The sequence below is a fragment of the Rhinolophus ferrumequinum genome, chromosome 7 (assembly GCF_004115265.2).
Source record: "Rhinolophus ferrumequinum isolate MPI-CBG mRhiFer1 chromosome 7, mRhiFer1_v1.p, whole genome shotgun sequence".
Lineage (NCBI taxonomy): Eukaryota > Metazoa > Chordata > Mammalia > Chiroptera > Rhinolophidae > Rhinolophus > Rhinolophus ferrumequinum.
The window spans coordinates 64,410,204-64,430,157 of NC_046290.1; the positions used below are offsets into that span (position 1 = coordinate 64,410,204).

The 19,954-nt window shown below is 38.4% G+C and overlaps 1 protein-coding gene across 5 annotated transcripts in view; it reads left to right on the plus strand.

The window, feature by feature from the left end:
- The window catches only part of CAST (calpastatin), a 69,942-nt gene that overhangs the window by 27,907 nt on the left and 22,081 nt on the right, over positions 1–19,954 (plus strand). For 3 of the 5 annotated variants that reach the window (XM_033110393.1, XM_033110396.1, XM_033110394.1), the window contains 12 exons: positions 144–224; positions 4,036–4,104; positions 5,258–5,356; positions 6,896–6,976; positions 7,617–7,655; positions 8,141–8,230; positions 8,360–8,449; positions 9,554–9,655; positions 12,959–13,042; positions 13,759–13,806; positions 15,555–15,650; positions 17,302–17,397. In XM_033110393.1, coding sequence (XP_032966284.1) covers positions 144–224; positions 4,036–4,104; positions 5,258–5,356; positions 6,896–6,976; positions 7,617–7,655; positions 8,141–8,230; positions 8,360–8,449; positions 9,554–9,655; positions 12,959–13,042; positions 13,759–13,806; positions 15,555–15,650; positions 17,302–17,397 — 975 coding nt within the window. The remainder of the gene's footprint in view (positions 1–143; positions 225–4,035; positions 4,105–5,257; positions 5,357–6,895; positions 6,977–7,616; positions 7,656–8,140; positions 8,231–8,359; positions 8,450–9,553; positions 9,656–12,958; positions 13,043–13,758; positions 13,807–15,554; positions 15,651–17,301; positions 17,398–19,954) is intronic. The other 2 variants (XM_033110392.1, XM_033110395.1) reach the window with 2 other exon arrangements.

The following is a 19,954-nucleotide window of genomic DNA, read 5'->3' on the forward strand; positions in this document are numbered from 1 at the left end:
GTGTTCAGTAGAAGGAAGCGACCATTTCTCTACAAGATGTCCATGAGGGTGAACGGGCTCAGTAATGACATTTGAAAAGCATGATCTCAAAAATAGTCATTGAAAAATACTTAGTCCTGTTAATCTTTTATCCCCACCCTTAGACTAAACCACAGGACACAATTTCTGCTGGTGGAAAGAGTGTTGCCGGTGTAGCTGCAGTATCTGGCAAACAGGATGACAAGGTGAGTTCACATAAGCAGATGTAAAGTGTCTGTAGGCCTCGATGCTTATCAGGTCTCTTGTATGAGAAAGGTATGCTCAGTGTAGACCCATTCTACTAGAGCTTTAGGTCTGGCTCTCATTAACCATTTAGCGTTCCAGGGCTACCACGCGCAAATAACCTGCCATTTGGTAAAACTGAACGCTATGCACTTGTGAAATTTTGTGGAGGGGATCATGTAGCTAAACGGTATAGAGTGAGCAAAATACCAAAAATGATTTTTAAATGTATATATTCAATAGACTTACTCAGCACTGCCATGTTGAAAGCCTGGTATCATCAGTACCAAGGAAATTAACATGTGAGTTGACTCAGCTTCTGCCTTCAAGGTGTATAAGTTTGAAATAAAGCAAATAAAATTGCCTTGAATATTTGAATAAGCATTAATTTCAGCTTTTAACATGAACTCCAGCTATCTTGATACTAGTAAATCACGAATAGCCATGACGTTACATGAATTGTTATGGGAGGTTTTCAAAGGAGACATCGTAAGCCCTCTCAGAAGAAAGTATGTATGTGCCCTTTTGAGAAATTATGGGTAAGTCTTCCTAAGCTCCTTTGATGAGCCACTTCAGATCCTCGCCTGGAAATGTAAGATGAGAAGGAGTCTACGTTTCTACCCATAGCAATACAGAGTGAGTCCTCAGTTTGGAGGCCATGTCTCCCTAGAAATGCTAGTACTTATTTCTCTGGAAGCCATAGTAAGAAATTGAAGCAATAATGGGAAGGTGGAAATGAAAATAGAAAGATGTAGTATATATTTATTTTCCTGCTTCTCAAAATGGGAAAGGTATTCCCCTGCAGGATAGATGTAAGGAAAGTCATAGAATAAATTATGTCTCATCTCCCTGAAACATCAATTTTTCTCAGATTTTGGGGAGAAATGTATATTAGTTTTGTTCAAACGAATGCAAATATCCTGTAGAGTAATGGTAAATTTTATGTAAACGTTTAAATGAAAAGACCCAACTTCCAATAATATTTTCTTGCATCAGACCACTTGAGACCCCATCCCCAATTCATCCTAGGGGTACACATTACTCTCTTGTGTTGATGAAATGGTTTGAAAAATGGGTAGATTTAAAATAGAGGATTAGATATGTTAGAATAGATATTAAAATGTAATCAAAAATTGAAATTTCCTGCATGCTAGATATAATTTAGCTAGGGTTATCAGTAAAAGCTAAACAATAAAATTAGGAGAGGCTTATATGGAATTCTGGTGTCTACTGACTTGCGCTGGATTTTGTGGCAAATCATTTCACTTTTCTTTGCATTTGATTTGTCTCCCATAAAGTGGAATTGATCAGATCTGCATTTTTTAAAAGTATGTACCATGTTTAAAGCAGTGTCTGACTCGGCAGGACACCCAAGCTGCAGGCTGGCCCATGTAGGGTTAGGAAGAAGACAATATCCCTGGGGCTGCAACTCAAGCCAGATTAAGACAGGGAGCTGTTTGGTGAGGAATGGAGGCATTCTGTCTGATGGCGGGAGTCCACAGGGGCTTTGAGTAGATGCAGTTTGAGTGAGGCTCGGATTGCTGGCTTGCAGACACATTAAGGTGGAAAAGTATAAAATGTATTCTGGGTATACAGAGTGCATCCCAGTGTTGGGTGAAGCACAGGGAGCTGAGTGGTAGGACTGTTAAGACCAGAAAGACGGGTTGAGGCTTTGCTGTGGAGACGACTAAAGTGAGTGTATACATGTGGTAGTGATTCAACAGGCAGAGGATAAACATTGAAGATTAGAGAAGAGATGGAGTGATGTGATTAAAACCCAGTTACAGAAGGATTAAGTGACCTCAGTGGATGGGATGAAACGGAATAGAGATAGGAAGGTGGAAGGTTGGTCAGGCACTGTTTCAGTAGTCCTGGTGAGTCCTAATTTATCCTAAATTGGAGCTGAGATAGAACAAGATAGGGAGAAATGGAGGAGGCATTGCAGAGGTAAAATCTTCAGGCTTTAGGAAATTATTGGCTGCAGCGGGCAAAAGTAAAGTAAAAGCTCATAACCTGGGGCTTCAGAGTGTGAATGAACTCGGCTGGTAACTCTAGTTGGTAACCCTAGTGAGGGCTTGTACCAGTGCAGGGCTGGCACCCCTGAGAGTGAGTGAATCCTTAAATTGTGAGCCTTGTTCTGGTTACTACTGACAGTGGAACAGGAATCACAGGAGGAATTGGCTGAGGAGGAAAAATGGTGTCTGATTTTGCAGAGGCTGAATTTAAGTGTTTTGAGGTATCCCAAGAAAGGTGTGTAGAAAGGTGTGAGGCAGTTAGAATATTGTTTTGGCATACAGGAGAACGGTGGGAGAGAGAGAAGGGGGGATGGTAGGACAGAAGGGTCAGGAATGAATGTCTGCATAAGGTTGTGGTTGAATCATGGAAGTGGGTTCAATTGTCCAGACTCAGGCTCACACCTTGATGGCCCCCACAGTATCTTTAACACAACAATCGCAGCAGTCATTCATTTAGCACTTACTTACATATCAAGTACTTACAAAGAGCTTAGTATGTACCAAACACTGGCTTTCACACTGTATGGAATCCTCACGATCCCTGAGGTAGGTGCAGTCATTCTCCTACTCTCACACACTTGGGTACTGAGCTGCAGGAGAGCGACCTGCCTTAAGTCTCGTGCAGCCAGTGTGTGTCCGCTAGTACGCAAACCCAGACAGTTGGAGCCTGTTCTCTCCACCTCCCGATTTCGGGGCCGTGCAACAGGGGGACAGTATACTCTGTCAGTGTAGGTTTACACCTGTATAAGGAACGAAACAATGCCATCGTCCTAATTTTGAGGTTAAGAATGATTCATTATGAGAAATAACCTGCATTCAAAAGGGAAAGCAACAACTTTGGGAACAGGCCTTATACTATTTAACTCAGATTAAAAGTGATTGTCTAATTGTCTTAATCCGGACAACTTCACCCATGTAGTGAAGGCCCTGAAAGTGTTTGGCCCCTGGCTCTAGAGAATGATTTTGGATAGAACCACCAGGGCCGGGCAGAAATGTGTAAGGATATATGCCAATGGGGGCAAAGCAGAAGTGCGAGAGGTGGCAGAGAATGGAGGGCACAAAACGCCGAGTAGAACCGGGATTGTGCTGGGTCATGGCTGCTGTGAGAGATGTGAGTCAGGACAGGGGTTCTCACCAGGGTCAAACTTCAGAGAAGATTATGTCTGGGTAAAGGCATGGACGTCACAGACTGAAAAGTTACTGGCAGTCATTGACAGAGCAACTGAAGCAATGGTAAGAAGGAAATTCAATTTAGGGAAATAAAGGAAAGAGTTGGTGATGAAATGCCAAAGGAAAGGGTGTGGGGGTCTTGATGTGTGAGAGCAAAGACTGAAATAGCAACAGCTAGAAGTGGCCGCTTATCAAAAGGATTCGTGGGTCTTGCAAAGACTGGCTGTGAGCCCTGGGAGAGGGAACCAAGAGTAGTAAAGAAAGAGATGACAGTTCTCAATTCAAATCTTGGTTCTGTGTTTTACTGTGTCTTAAACATTATTTAACCTGTCTCGGCCTTGCTTTCCACATTGCTAATATTATTTATGTTAGTATTATATACTATATTACAGTAGCTAGTATTAATGTTATTTATTGATATTATTTATGCTGTTCTGAAGAATGTAACACGTTCCACATAGTGTCTTGCACGGAGCACGTGTTCATTATATGATCAATATTAATATTATAATGAATTCATTTTTAAATATGTTATCAAATTTTAAAATGTGTGTGACAGAGTTTTTTTTCCTTTCTAAACTCCCACCAGAAAACAGAAAATAAATCATTAACCTCGACTGTACCAGTTGAATCCAAACCGGGTAAACCATCTGGAAAGGTATGAAGGTAGCAGTACATTTCTGCATAAGACATTTATTTATAGTCTCTCCATTTATCATGATCTGATTTCTTGAGAGCAAACAGTATGAGGTGGAGGTGCCTGAAGGACTATAACATTTTACATTATAACCCTCTGTTCTGAAAGTTCCAGTTATATTCCATGGAGTTTACATTCCAATTTCTCTCCTGCAAAGATACCTTCTTTAAACAGAGGTATCACTAAAGAATGTCAGGTTCTTCTTCATTTTGAAATTTCCAACTGAGTCAGTCTAAAGCTAACAGGCCCCAAATTCTATTACATGGTGATAGAATGAGTTCCTAAAATTGTAAAGAGAATATGATAGATGCAAAAAAAAAAAAAATTAAATAAACAGTCACTTTTAGTCTTGAGTTAAAGTAGTAAAGGATCTTCCTCAAATTATTGTTTTGGCTTTTAAATGCAACTTTTTCTTCACAATGAATCATTCTTAACCTCAAAAATAGTATGGCGGCATTCTTTCAGTCATTTTACTGATTTAAACCCATATTGACAGAGTAAACTGTCACTTCTTTTAAGTTTAACATTCCTTTCAGGTTATTTCTGTTGTGAACATCTTTAGTCAAGCAAGTAACAACAACAACACACACACAAGTGGAACACAGGGCAATCCATTTTTGACATAGATTTTATTTAGAAGAAGTGCTATAGCGAGATTTTGTTGGGGTTCTTTGTATGTATAACTCTGGAAAACTACTGACCAGCAATAAATATAAAGAATTTCTCCTATTGCATATAACAACATGGTCATAATTCTTTGTGTTTTGTTTTGTTTTGTTTTGTTTTTTAACTGTCAGTACATTGATTGGTCTGGCAGCTTTAATGAACCATACATGTGTTCCTGTAGTTAGTGCCTTTAGACTTATTAAAACTATGATTCTTGCCTGAATATGACTGTTTCTCTTTCCACCTTAGAATCTGTACTCTGAGACTTTAAATAATATGGACTATTGGAGCCCAGATTTTTAACTATTTTGATATTTGAAGAACTTTTGGTGTTTGGTATTTTTCTACACAGAATGATGTTGTTTAGTTTAAAAAGTAAAAAATGAAATATGTGTGACAAATAACATTTAAATATCTGCTCTCTCTCTCTCTTTTTTTTTTTTTCCAGTCAGGCATGGATGCTGCTTTGGATGACTTAATAGACACTTTAGGAGAACCTGAAGAAACTGAAGAAGATAACACAACATATACTGGACCTGAAGTTTCGGTATGTGATCTTGATATCTGTAAAGATTCATTCTTAATTGGTAGGAGAGAAACATACGGACACGATGCACAAAATTATATCTAGTGTTCTGTTGCTTAGAGCGAAACAGGATGATGTCAGTATCAATAAAAGCAACTAAAATTAGTGCTGGAGATGGAAATGGTTTATCCTGTGGTAGTTATACCATTGGGTTGATTCAGCGAACATGTAGTGATTGTCTGTGCTGAGACTGGTGCTGGCAAACGGGCTGTTGAGTCACAAAGACTTTTCTGTCCTTGAAATCGGAGTCCCATGGGCTTGCCTTGTTTTGATTTCTAGATATTTACCACCTTCAGTTCATCCTTATTCTTAATTCCTAAAAAGCATGAAAATTGTATGTTTCTCAATAGTAAAAATAAACACAAAAAAAACTTGCCGTAGTCTGGAAAGAAATATTTGCAACAAACACAGCAAAGGATTGTCCAGAATTTACAAAGAATTTTAAAAAGTGAGAAAAAGACAACCCAATAGAAAATTAGGATAAAACTTGGTTGGCCAGTAAACAAATAAAATGAAGTCTCCCTAGTAATTAGGAAAATGATATTAAAACATGGACAGCTATCACTGCATACTTATCAGATTGGCAAAAGTGTAAAAGTCTGACAACTTACTTAGTACTCGTTCATGTTGAAGGGGTGTATAGCTTTCAATCAGCAATTCCACATCTAGGGAGATTCTCCGGAGGGAGACTTGCCCATGTGTACAAGGATTTGTAAGAACAGCTGAAACATTTGGAAGTGATTATGTTCAACAGGAGACAAGATAATATAATGGAATACTTCATAGTGGTTAAAATGGATTATTCATGTATCAACATGGATATATTCCAAAAACATAATTTCAAATAAAAATAATACATCACAGAATGATATCTAGAATATACCATTTCTATGTCATTTGAAAATATGCAAAATAATGCTGTATATTGTTTGTGGATACCTACATGTAGAATAATCATTTTAAAATATGCTCAACTTTAAGTGGGTATAGATGATAAATTTAAAGTTCAGGATGGTGGCTATCTCTGGTTAGCAAGGAAGGGAAATGGGGTTGGAAAGGGCTAAACAGGAGACATCACTTTAATTTTCTTTCTTAGAAATTACATACGAAATAACTATAGATCTGATAGAGTTGGGTGTTGGGTTATATAGAAATGTATTGTTATTAACTGTATTTTTGTATGAATTGGAAACATTAGACAATGAAAAACATTTTAATGTTTTTTAATATTGGGATGTATTTTAATATTGGATTCAAATTTAACATATGGTTTGAATATTTTCCAGCATTCTATGTGGGTTAAACCAGTTAAATAAGGGCAAGTATTTGTGTAAACTTAGAATTTCAAAGTTGTATCAAGTTTGGCTTCTTAATGCTTTACATTTTATTTCAATACTACATAAATTAAGAACGGAATAGTACTTTGATTTCTGACTATGCGTATAACGTTCTCAGCTAAATAATTATATAATATCCCTATTTGTATGATTTTTATTCCAGGATCCAATGACTTCTACCTACATAGAAGAATTGGGTAAAAGAGAAGTCACAATTCCTCCAAAATATAGGGAACTTCTAGCCGTAAGTTAAATACCCATTTACTTCTACTTTACTGTTTCCTTTTTGGAATATAATCTTTATCACGTCAATATATTCAGTTTTTTTAAAATTTAGAAGACAAAATAGGGCATATGAAATTGTCATTACTATGGCGTTCACTATATTAGTTTGCTAGGGCTGCCATAACAAAGTACCACAGACTGGATGGCCTAAACAACAGTAATACATTGTCTCACAGTCCTGGAGGCTGGAAGACTGGAATCAATGTGTGAGCAGGGTGGGTTTCTTCTGAGGACTTTGAGGGAAGGATCTATTCCAGGCCTGTCTCCTTGGTTTGTACATGGCCGTCTTCTCCCTATATCTGTTCACGTCGTCCTCCCACTATGTGTATCTCTGGGTCCATATCTGCCCCCTTTTATAAGAACACCAGTTATATTGGATTAGGGCCCATCCTAATGTCCTCATTTAACCTGAGTTACCTCTTTAAAGGTCGTATCTTCAAATACAGTCACATTCTGAGGACTAGGGGTTTAGGACTTCCAACAGTATGAATTTTGGGAGGACACAATTCAACCCATAACGCTCACTGAGCAATACATTTTGCTGATTGTAAGGATTAATTTTGCCTTCTCAACGTTATCAAATGAATATTTTATTTCAGAAAAAAGAAGGGATCACAGAGCCTCCTCCAGACTCTTCGGTGAGTTTACATTAAAAATCTTCTAAGATCCCAGTGAACATTTTTTGTATTTTTGGTTGGCAGGTAAGGCTGTCAATTCTGTATTTTAGGATTATGGCTGAAGTAATCTCTAAATCAGATGAAGTTTCCATCTGTTCAGAGAAAGGGAGTGGACGTGGGGTTTGTCTTAGTGCTCATTGGTTTCATATGGAGTTTTTTTAGGGGAAGAGGAATGGATCCAAGAAAGTTTTAGGATAAAATAAATGTTAATAAAAATAGAATGAGAATATCCTAACATGTAATACTATAAGAAGGGAACAAGGAAAATAATATTACAAAAACCATTCCCTTGCATACATAGGCTTTCAGCTGAATTATTTTATTAACGTATCTCATTTGGTGGGAAAGGAATTGCCAAAGTACATTCTTCATTTGCTGGGTTTATAATCTGATCTGTCACTTGAATGATTCCCACATGTTACCCATCATGGTACCTGTTTCTTTAGAAACCAATGGGACCCGATGATGCCATCGATGCCTTATCATCTGACTTCACCTGCAGTTCTACCGCTGATAGAAAGGAAACGGAGGAAGAGGTATTGTTTCCAGTGTTATTAGGCGAACTTGTTAGATACCCTCTTGAACTTTAAAACAACTGACTTTTTAGTTCTGCTGACTACATTTCCCGCATCTATAAATCTAATCTTTTATAATTTGTTTTTCAGAAAACTACGGGAGAGGTTTTGAAAGCTCAGTCAGCCACGGTAATCAAAAGTGCTGTTCCACCCCACAAGAAAAAAAGAAAGGTGAAGGAGGTATAAATAATTACTTTTTTGCAAATAACCACAGTTCACCTGACAACACTTGTTTTCCTCAGGTTGATCTAACTGATTCAAGACAATCCCAATAGTGCATTATACATGATAAGGTGCATCTTTTCTCTCTTGGGTCTGTGTGGAATGGCAAAGCCAATTGGTAATATTGATCATTTCTAGGCAGGTCTTCTCTGTTTCTGTAAGTGGTTATGGGGGATTTCATTACAATCTTCTTAGTCATGAAACAAGACTGTCTCACCATTACAATACCCAGAAGAGCAGGACACCAGAGAAATTATACTCTTGGAACATAAAATCTTTAACATGGTTTCCTAAAGGAATTTGAGCCCTGTGAAATTACTAGAGGGATGTTGTAGCTGCTTCTGCCCACCTCTTTTAACCAAAGCAACTATGACTTAATTCTCACGAATCCTGAAATGTGGTTCTAGACCTCTGGGCTGGGTGAGAATACATGCTCCACCTGCCAACTATCCAGATAACACAAGGAATAGTTTTTGTCGGAGCTGCTCTGCCTCTCCCCGCTCCTGGCATGGACAGTTTATTTTTATCTGGCTGGCTAAAGAAACAGTAAGAGCACCACACCCCTGAGAGTGGGAGTTCCTACAGCGATCAGCCATCCTGCCTGCAGAGAAGAAGGTGGCCGGGGCCACCTCAGGTTGCCTTGTTTTCTGGGCTTAGCCGGTTTGTTAAAGGACAGGGTTGTCAGAAGTCATTTTTAGAAAAAGGAAAACAGGATAGCGAGAGTTCACTTCTCGCAGCTTTTAGTGTGATAATGAGTGTTTAATAATGGCATAATTATTCTCATAGTTATACTAGCTTGTTAAGTAAGAGGTACATTGTGCCCTAGAGAGCACTGTTACTGTAGAAACTGTCTTAGCCCCAGTTTTCACTCACTGGTAAGTTCTTTATTATTTCTCTCTCTTTTGCTAGGTTGCAAATAAAATTACCTTCCTAGAGTCTTTCCCCCGTTCATGATTCATCTTATAAATTTAAATTTTACATTTTACAAAGAAGTGGATGGATTGTTCAGGTTTAGAAGACGTTCTCTCTTTTTTTAATGGATGAATTTTTCCTTTTGAATAGGACACAATGAGCGATGAAGCACTAGATGCTCTTTCAGCTTCTCTGGGCCACCGGAAGTCAGAACCTGAGCTCGACCTCAGCTCCATTAAGGAAGTCGATGAGGTACTGACCTTGGAATTCATATACAAATGTTAGTGTGCAGGTTACAAAAGTAAATGTGTAATGCATGTTGAGAATTCTTGTACAACTTTCATTTTATTGGAGATTTTACAATGAACTCTTCTTCATGCTGCCTTACTTTTAGGGTCTGGTTACTTTAGATATTTATTGCTGGGGAGTTAGCAACCAAGAAAGATATTTGAGCATGTGTCTTGTAAAACATCTAGAACTTTAATATTTAAAATGAACACTAATCTCCTTTGCCAATGCTTAAATGACACCCGACTGAAGAAGATAACACAGAAGCAGTAGCCTGGTGAGAAAGAGGTTTGTCTGCTCTTATGGAAGTGGGAAATTTGTGTTTTCAAAAGGGTTTCGGGTACATCGCTTAATTAGGAGAGAGGGAGATGACTGTAGGTGGGTGGAGAGACTCTTCTTTTTATAACTATGGGAAAGATGCTGAAAATTGGTCTCAAATTAGAATAAAATGCAGAAACAATTACTCTGTAACTAAAGCTGCTGCATGTTTAAAGCATGATGCTGGGTAGTTTTTTATCCCACCATACTTAACAAGATCTTCTAAGCTAAAGCAAGATTGTATTTGGTGAAGGAGAGTTTTTTTTTTTTTTTTAGGAGAGTTTTAATATTATAATTTTTAAAAGAATTTTTCAGCCGAGTCCTCTGGGGGAAAAGAGGAAGGAAAGAAAAAAATTGCCCTGGGGACATTTCAGACAAAGTAATGTAGTTGGGGTTGACATAGAAATGCAGCCTGGGGGCCTTGGGGAGCACTATCCTATCAGCTCAGGAGGGGAGCTGGCAGTGGTCGCTGTCACAATGCCCTTGCCTCTGAAGTCACTTCCCGTTCTGAGTCATCAGGGAAGGTGAGTCTCAGGGACTCCCAGCAACACTCCCTGAGTCTGAGACAGCCCTGGTCCAAAATGGGCCAGTTTCTGTCTTCGACTTTCCTTGAGGGCTCACCAGGCGCAGTGTGGCACAATCTTTTTGAAGGCGAACACGGGGGAGCAGGGGAAGCAGTCCTCGTCCTCCAGGACCAAGTAATGTATTGAGAAGAAAAGAAACTTTGATTAAAACACAGTTCGAGATACACATCACCGTTACTTGGAACAGCCAGATAGAAGCCATGTCTAAAGGAAAGGGTGGTCCTGGCAGAACCCTGAGAAGGGTGGTCCCAAGTTGGGTAGACCACGTTGTGGTCCCACCATCAGAGGGCTATGTGGCAGTGAGCCAGTTGCATTTTTGCTCAGGCTTTTTACAGATTCTTAGCATGTTTAATGAGATGATCCTTTGGGGAGGGAAGGTATAAACATAAATCGCAGGACAAGAAGAGTAGTCTTACAGTGATTAAAATCAGATAAATAGAGGTAAAAAAAAGTTAAATAAAGATAACATTAAGTTATCTTTTGGAATGCATGTAAGTGTATTAAATTTCTAGAAAACCTCAGCAGCAGTAAAGTCCTAAAATTTTAATGAAAATAACTATTCCATTTTCTTTTCTACTCTTTCTATCTCTTTTTCTTTTTTGTTATGTACAAAGTGTAAATATTCCCTAAGAAGATCTTCCAATCCTCTGGATTTTTAAGATGAATTTTTACTATCTAATGGTGAATTCATTACTTCCTGGGTAGTCTGATGTGACAAGGCTCATAAAGGCCATATCCTATAGGAGTCCGCAGCCACTCCAGTAAATTCCATACTAGAGAGCTCTGAGGAAAAATGACATAACACTGCAGAGAACAGGTCCTTGCCTACTTGTCATTTTTATGAGGCATCATAACATGATAATGTTTATAATGACACCACATTAGTAATCTCTATTTCTGTGTGTAGTTAACCTAATCTGGTGCTATGTCAGTTCAGGAGACATTTTGCTTTGAATGCCTGCAATGCAGGCATTTAAAGAATGTAAAGATCAAGGAAGACTAGAAAGAATTAAGCTGTGCATGTGACTGTGGAGAAGCTCAAGTGGAGTAGAGAGGACAGTTTATCAAACAGGTGACCTTGGACTTTCATGAAGGCTGGTTTATAGGTGGAGCCCTCACAAATCTATGAATGAGGAAATGGGCTTCTTCCGTATCCTGCAGTAGAATATATTAAATGTTAACATTTAAATTATATATAAATGTTATATATATATATATATGTATATGTATATATATATGTGTGTGTATATATATATAAGTTATATATGTTAAAACATATATAAAATGTTAACATTAAATGTTAATATATTCTACTGTTAAAAATGTTAAACAAGACAGTGTTAAAATTGTCTTGTTAAAAAATAAGACAAAACAAAACATCCCTTATTAAGACTGTTATTCTGTAAAACAATAAAACTGTAATTCCAGAGCCTAAAAGAATGGCTCATTAAAGTGCTTCATGTTTTTAAAATTAATGAATTGACTAATCATTCAATGGAGAACTACAACCTTAGGGTTTAGGTGGGAGAAGTGGGTTGAGCTGGAGACACCCCCCACCCACACACCCTCTTTATGCCCAGGACCTCCTTGGTTTGTGATTTAAATCCGTGCCTTGATAGAGGTACAAATTGTTATATTACTGACAGAAGTTTGCATTACTGACCAATCGTTTAAAATGCAAATGTTACATCCTAGAAGTCAGTGATCTATTATAGAACTACTGTACATTTTTACTTCTAATGGAGTTGGTGGTTTCTGGTTCATCAATCCAGTGAAGTCCTGATGTTACTGAAGGGAGTCCTTTTAAAATAGGTAAAGCCAGTTATCCAGGATTTGTGATGGGCTGCTTCTCCCATTTCTGAACTGTGGTCACCATTCATGAGAATTGGTGGTTTCTCCCCCGTAGATAACTGCCTCACTGAGTAAGACACACAGATGAAGGCTATGACAGTAATTGCGACTAACTTTTGCACTGTGCTTAACTGCCTCAGCAGCTGTTTATTTATTTTCCTCTGGTGATTATTACAAGTCAGTAGCTAGGTAAGGATTACTAGTAGCCCCATTTTAAGCTGAGGAAACCGAATCAAAAAAAAACTAAGAGGCTTCCCAAGGCGTTAGAGCACCTGAGAGCAGAGTAGGGACACCTCCCTGGGAGTCCTGTGTTTTTTCTCAGTCACCCCACTTGCTGCCTTCCTCAAAGCTGCTCACCCTGGTCTGTGCTTTGTAGTTTACAAAGCACATACAGACACTTTTATCAGATTTGGTCTTCTCTGCAACACCCATGAAGTACATAAAGTGATATCATCTTATTTTACGTGTTATCCAAATATTTATTTGTTTATTTTTTTTTCTCCACTTTCCTCAGGCAAAAGCCAAAGAAGAGAAACTAAAGAAGTGTGGTGAGGATGACGAAACAGTCCCGTCTGAATACAGGTTAAAACCAGCCACGGTACGTTGTTAGCCACTGTGCATACTAACGGCAGCACATGTCTCTTGCTTTCCCATCGTGTTTTGTGGTGTCTGTTCTCATAGTGCATAAGGACACGTCTGTCCGGTTCATATACTAACTCGGAAACCCTGAACCCTTTCTTCTCTGTTCTCTACAGTTGGACCCTTTAAGAGGGATGGTTTCCTAAGTTGTGACTGTGTGGTCATTAAAATCCCCATAAATTAAGTGTTTTTAGTATTAACAATGCTTGACATAAATTCTTAACCTTAAAGCAGAAGGAACAATTTGGGAATAATTTTTTTTCTCTAACTGCTATATGGATTAAAGCACAATAGATCTTCTAAGTGGTAGATATAAATGTACAGCTATTTACCAGTATCCTCAGTTAAGGTGGTTTTGTTGGTTTTGGTTTAAGATGAGGATGGTGAACTAACTCCTATAATTATATCTGTAATTCGTCTTTGAAATAATACACATAAACACATAATGGAAAAATAGTTGCGATTCTTATATATGCTTATAAATGGAAAGTTTTTCATGTTTAGAAACATCTCAATTCTTTATTCCAATAATTTACAAAAACTAAATCTGAAATAGAAATTCACTCAAATATAAGAAAAAAACAAGCTCTCCCTTAATATCCTGGAATTCCCCAAGATAAACATAATGGGACATAAAAGGAAACTTTTCTATTTCATTTTCAATTTTGTTTACAGGATAAAGATGGAAAACCACTATTGCCAGAGCCTGAAGAAAAATCCAAGGTTAGGAAATAAGTTTTTTTGTGGATATTTAAAAAAACAACAGAACTGTAAAGTATACAGTGAGATAATTTTGACAGACAGGATTTCACTGTGGAGACTTGGCACGCCAACCTAGCATTAAGAAGAGGGAAACTTCCGATAGCAACACTTGGCTCATATCTCTGACTCCTTTTCACATATTTTAATGATTGTTTTCCTCACGGATTATTGCTAGACTATTATAAATTTCTAGGTGACGTTCACTGACTATTAGGAGCTAATGTCAAAAGGGCACTTAACTTAGATTGTTATTACTTAGATTCTAATTACATCTTAGAATCTAATTAGTGTAATTAGATTCTAATTACAGCATCAAACACTCTGATTCTATACTGCTATTACTTAGGTTGGTATCAACCAGCATAGTTACCTGTCATGATAATACTAAGTAGCAACATTTATTGATCACTTACTATGTGCATGACACTGCATTAGATACTTTCAAATGTTGTCTGTTTGAGTCCTCACTGAATGAGGAAGGCACTATTATTATTCCCATTTTACAGGTGATGAAACTGAGGTACAAAAGGATTGTATAAATAGCCTAAGGTCACACAACTAGAAAATAGCAAGGCCAGAACTCCAAATTCCGGCTGTCCAACCTGGGGGCCCCAGCTTCTGAATCACATGTCAGAATGACATAGATTACTGTTATTAGTCAAAATCTCCACATGCCCTAAATAAATAATACCTCTTCACATGAAAGAGCTTTCTTGCCAAAACCCCATGTAGTCATAGGAGAGGAGTATATGATCTATTGTTATACTCCAGAGCCACCTCCTCTCTAGGACAGACCAGGCTGTTTCACAGAAAACTTTCTGGAAGTCTTTCCTGTGCTATCTTAAGAATAATCACCAGAAAAATCACTTCTTTCTTCTTCCTGGCTTTCAGCTTTTCTGTGGTACACCCTTCCTTATTTCCAAACCAGAATGCTGGGTTAAATCTTGTAAGTTTCTCAGTGTCACTATATACCGTGTTTCCCCGAAAATAAGACCTAGCTAGACCATCAACTCTAATGCATCTTTTGGAGCAAAAATTAGTATAAGACCCGGTCTTATTTTAATATAAGACCGGGTCTTATATAATATAATATAATATAATACCAGATCTTATATAATATAATATAATAAAGGGTCTTATATTAATTTTTGCTCCAAAAGACACATTAAAGCTGATAGTCCGGCTAGGTCTTATTTTCAGGGAAACACAGTAAGTTACACACATCTAATGCTTAATGTTAATATAAGAGCCTGGCTCTAATTTTTAACATTTTAAGTTTTTTAAACCTATATTCTAATTCAGCTGGTAATTCAAATTATTAACACAGTCTCTCATATTTACTGACTTATTTAGAAGGGAATTCATTAGAAAGCAGAAAAAGAAATCGCAAAAAAAAAAAAGCTATACACATCTTCATTGGAAAGAACAGGCAATTTTATTTGAACAAAATTACCCTAAAATTGAAGTATCAGGAAAACTTTAAATAAATCATTCACTTTTTTGTGGTACTGAGGTGTTTAATAGTCCTTATTTATCGCATGACCTTTATCTTCCATGGATAAATGAAATTCCCTATATAAGTTAGCTTTTGTTTTTAGATTCTAAAATATGGCCTAATATGTGTTAACTAGAAAAAATTGTCAGAAAAAACTTTTTTTAACAAGTAAAAAATAATCACTTCATAATATACAATGTTTCTTGTATTTCAGCCCCTGAGTGAATCAGAACTTATTGATGAGCTTTCAGAAGATTTTGACCAGAGTAAATGTAAAGAAAAACCATCTAAGCCAACTGAGAAAGCAGAAGTATGTTTCTAAAAATAAAAGTCTCTAGTATTGCTTATTTTCTAATGTTTTTCTATAACCTTAAAAATGTGAGACCCAAAGTATTTTAGCACGAAGTGGTTGATAAGAAAGCCCATGATGCTGTCGTTTTTTTACATGCAGTTTTTGTCCTGCCTTTTTCTGAATGTGTTTCTTTCCCCAAGCTGACCCTGTAATTCTTGCAGTTGCAGTCCTGTAATTATTCCTTCAGGAAGGCATTCACACCCATTCTTTCCTTTCTATTCCTGTTTCTATAACGGTCCTAGTTAAAGCTGTCATCACCACTCAAGATAGCAATGACCTCTGTCTTCAGTCTCCTTCCAGCCCATCCTATACGTCCACCAGAATTATTCTCTCTCTAGCATGCTTGTAGTCACATCATTCCCCTGCTCCAACCCTCGGGAGCTTCCCATTTCCTACAAAGTAGAAGTTCCCACAAATGTGTTCTGGCCTCAGCTTTCTTTCCTACCAAGGTGCGTCCCCACCTCACTAAACCATGACATTAAGTGTGTGTCTCCATGGCTTTTCTCATGTGGTTCCTTCCGTCTGTAATAACCTAATTCTAGATGAACTAAAATCTGAGTCATCCCTTTAAAGCTCTGCTCAAATGTGGCCTTTTGTCTTCTGCTTTTCCCTCCCCAAACCTAACCACCCTTCCAATACTTATTAAGCAGAATACGACGTGCCATGGGTCTGCAGTTCTTTTTTTATGTATCCCTGTGAAGGCATTTGTTGCAAACGAGTTTTTAGCTCTGTTGGTCCTTCTTCACATCTTACATATGTACATAGTGTTAACTAGTAAGTTCTTGAAAGAAGAGATACCTTATTAATAATCATCTGCTGAACACCTTACGTGTAGGATAGACTTCCAGAAAGGCCTGGATTTAAAACCAGTTTGAAATTTTACCTTGTGATAAAATAAGATAGTACATTGGTTATCAAACTTGAGCGTGCATCAGGATCCCTTGAGGATTTGTTAAAACAGAGAATGCTGGGCCCTACCCCCAGAATTTCTGATTTAGTATGTTGGGGTGGGGGCATACGAATTTGCATTTCTAGCAAGTTCCCTGCTAATGCTGAGGCTGCTGCTCCAGGGACCACACTTCGAGCACTCCTACGATAGTACTTCTACCCTGCATTTGAAAATATCTATTTACAATACACAAGGTGCTGTTAGATACATAAAAATGATGTATTTATATAAAATATTACATTGCATTATATAATTGGTATATTGTATTATATGTTGAGAAATAACATAAACAATATTTGCTGAAAGTTATTGAGTTTACTGTTTCCAGATACTGTATAGAGCACTTCACATTAATCTCATTAAATCCCTCTGTCAACTCTTGAGATGTAGGTACTATTATTGTTCTCATTTTACAGATGTGGAAACTGAGTCTCAGAGAGGTTAAGTAACCTACCTAAGGTGAGAGGTAACACAAAGTTGAGCCAAAGCGTTTTAACGTGCCTTGACTTCTTTACTACTCAAGCCAGCCATCCTTAGGCTTTCGAGAAAATCATGCTCATAGTATATAACATAGCAGAGTGTATTGTTGATTCATTGGAGTTCAGTGTTACTAACCCGATATTTCTAAAAAATCTTCATTGTACCTGCTTCTTTCCGCAGGAATCTCAGGCGAGAGCCCCGGCTCCTGTGGGAGAGGATGTGCCCCGGGCGTCCCTGTGCAGTGTACAGTCAGCGCCACCCAAGCCAGCTACCTCGGTGAGGGATCCTCTGGGCATTGAGAAATGTCTTGGGAAAGTAATGTTCTTCCTCCCATGCACTTTCCGCTCTGTGTCACCAGCGTGTTATTTTGTACTGACAAAATCATAAAACCTTATATAGCTATAGCATCTTCTGTTTGGGGTCTTCCGGGGTATGCTAGAAATTCAGGCTGTATTTAAATTTTTAATTAAATTGCTACAAGTTGTGTTTTCCTTTCACCTGAAATTTTTTCTAGTTCTTCAGCTATTGTGGATAATCATGCTTTTTCACATTCCTGCATCTTTCAAGCCTACTGGGAGTTCCACAAACAGCCCAATATTACGTTGAGCTGACTCTCTTGGTGGAATATTCTGAACCAGTGTCATCACGATCTCCCCCATTCCCAACTGAAGGGAGGATAGATTAACTCAATTCCTTTCCCTTTTCTTGTCATTTCTTGCCTCTCTCTCCCTTTCTATCTTTTGGATGAAATATGATATTTAACGAGTTGAATCCTTATTTCCTTTTGAATTCAGTGGGTTTTGTTTCCTTCAGTTGATAGACTCTGACTTAGAGAATCACATCACTGGAATATGTTTCATTACTACAGACTTGGTGAATCTATACCTTTTCCTCGATGCTTTGCAATATCTTCTCATTACATTTTCACAAGGATACTATAAAATCTGATCATCTCTCTATTAGATGAGGGAAATGAACCTTTAGATTGACCTTGAACAATTCACTTAACCTTTCAGAGCCTCATCTGAAAGGAAAATACGGTTCCTGCCCTAAGCTACCTCTGAGTCCAGTGTGGACATGGGCCAGACCTCAAGCTGACATTACCACTTGATCGCTGTCATGTGGGAAACGGACAGAAGGCACATGGTTCCTCGTTCTTCAGGGAGAATTAGGAAAGGCTTGCGGGTAGAAGGCAGGATCACACTGAGAAGTGGGGTTAGCGCTGGGGAGAGCCGTGAGCCAAGGACAGGCTAAGCACGGAGGTATGAGGTACTTGGTATGCTTGGGACATGTGCATTTCGTTGTTTGAGAAAAGGGGGCCTTGGAGAAGGTGTAGGACAAGTGTCTTGAGTGCCCTGAAGTGGCTGCTTCCTCCTAGGGACGTCCTTGGTGCCAACTGCAAATCTCCTCCAAGTCCAGAGTCTCCCTCCTACCTTAGGCAGGACTTGCCCCTTTTTTTTTTTTTTTTTGAGGTTTCAGGGTACTCTCCAAAACTTTTACATTGTGGGAGCCAGGTCATAGGCCATAGGAGAGAGGAGAGAAATTGGGAAAAGACTAATGAAGGAAGCAGGAACAGAGGCAGTAATTGAATTTAAAAAGACAATGGCCAGCATTTCCAGGCAGAACTCTGTGACCTAAACACGTGTCATCCACATCTCGTGTCAAATGTGACTGCCAAGGCCTTAGAGGGCTCACTTCATTCCTTTCCAACTTTACCCTGACTGTAGAGTCCAGCATTAGATGTTTAGTGGACAGAAAAAACGGGGAGGGGCGGCTTTTGTTTTTCCATTCTCTGACCTTTCCTGGGCCTCTGCTCTATCAAGTCTGGTTACCAGGGCTGCCAAGATGCCAGTCACTGAGGTGAGCTGGGATCGTGACACCTTGGGAGCCAGAGAGAATAGTTGCAGAGTGTGATAAAGGTCAGAGGACTCAAGAAGGCTTGAGGATTAGTGAGGGAAAGGAAACAGAAAGACCAGAGGAAGGAGGGGAATATGTGGCCTGTGTGGTTCTTGTTGGTACAAAAAGCAAGTTTATTGAGGAAATCCAGAGGCCTGAGTTCTAGTTCTGAATTCGACAACAACATAAAATGCAACAGAAATGGAAGTTTTAGTCCTTAGTCCTATTTCCAGATTCCTTAGTTCTTAAGACTGCTGCTTCTCCTGACTTTTCTGACTTTGTTTCTCTTATTTCTTAAACCAACAGGCATCGGTTTGGGAAACAGTGGTTTCCAAAAATTCTACAGCAGAGAGTAGGAGAAAATAGATGTCAGGTGTGAGCAGGTGTCTGGGATCAGGTAGCAGCTCAGATTGCTTGGCTAAGCCTGGAAGACCACTGCAACTTAGGTGTCATCCTAAACAAATGAGATACATCAGAGATTTTTGTTGCCCCTGGAATAGAATCTATGCAGTGTCCAACCACTAGATGGTGATAAATCACTTCCCACTCAGGCTCCATTTCCTCCTTGGTGATCTTTCCTTCTGCAGTGCAGCTTAGCAGAAAAACAACTTTTCTTACTTGGAATGATGGCTAAGCTATGAATCAGAAAGACACTTTTACCCTAAAGTTTCAACATATACTCAATATGAGGTCACAGACTTTCATGATAAGAATAATCTTTGAGATTTTAATTCAGGGGCTTACACATTTTTGACCAAGACCAACAGTAGAAAGTGCATTGATGTTACAACCCACTACGCACACAGTAGAAACAACAGTTTCATAAATGGGATTTATTCTAGTTAGGTAAGATGCATTCTGTTTTCTGTTCTAGTCTTTCATTGAGAAAGTCCTGGTTTTGAATTATCAATTGATTTTATGACCCACTAATAATACG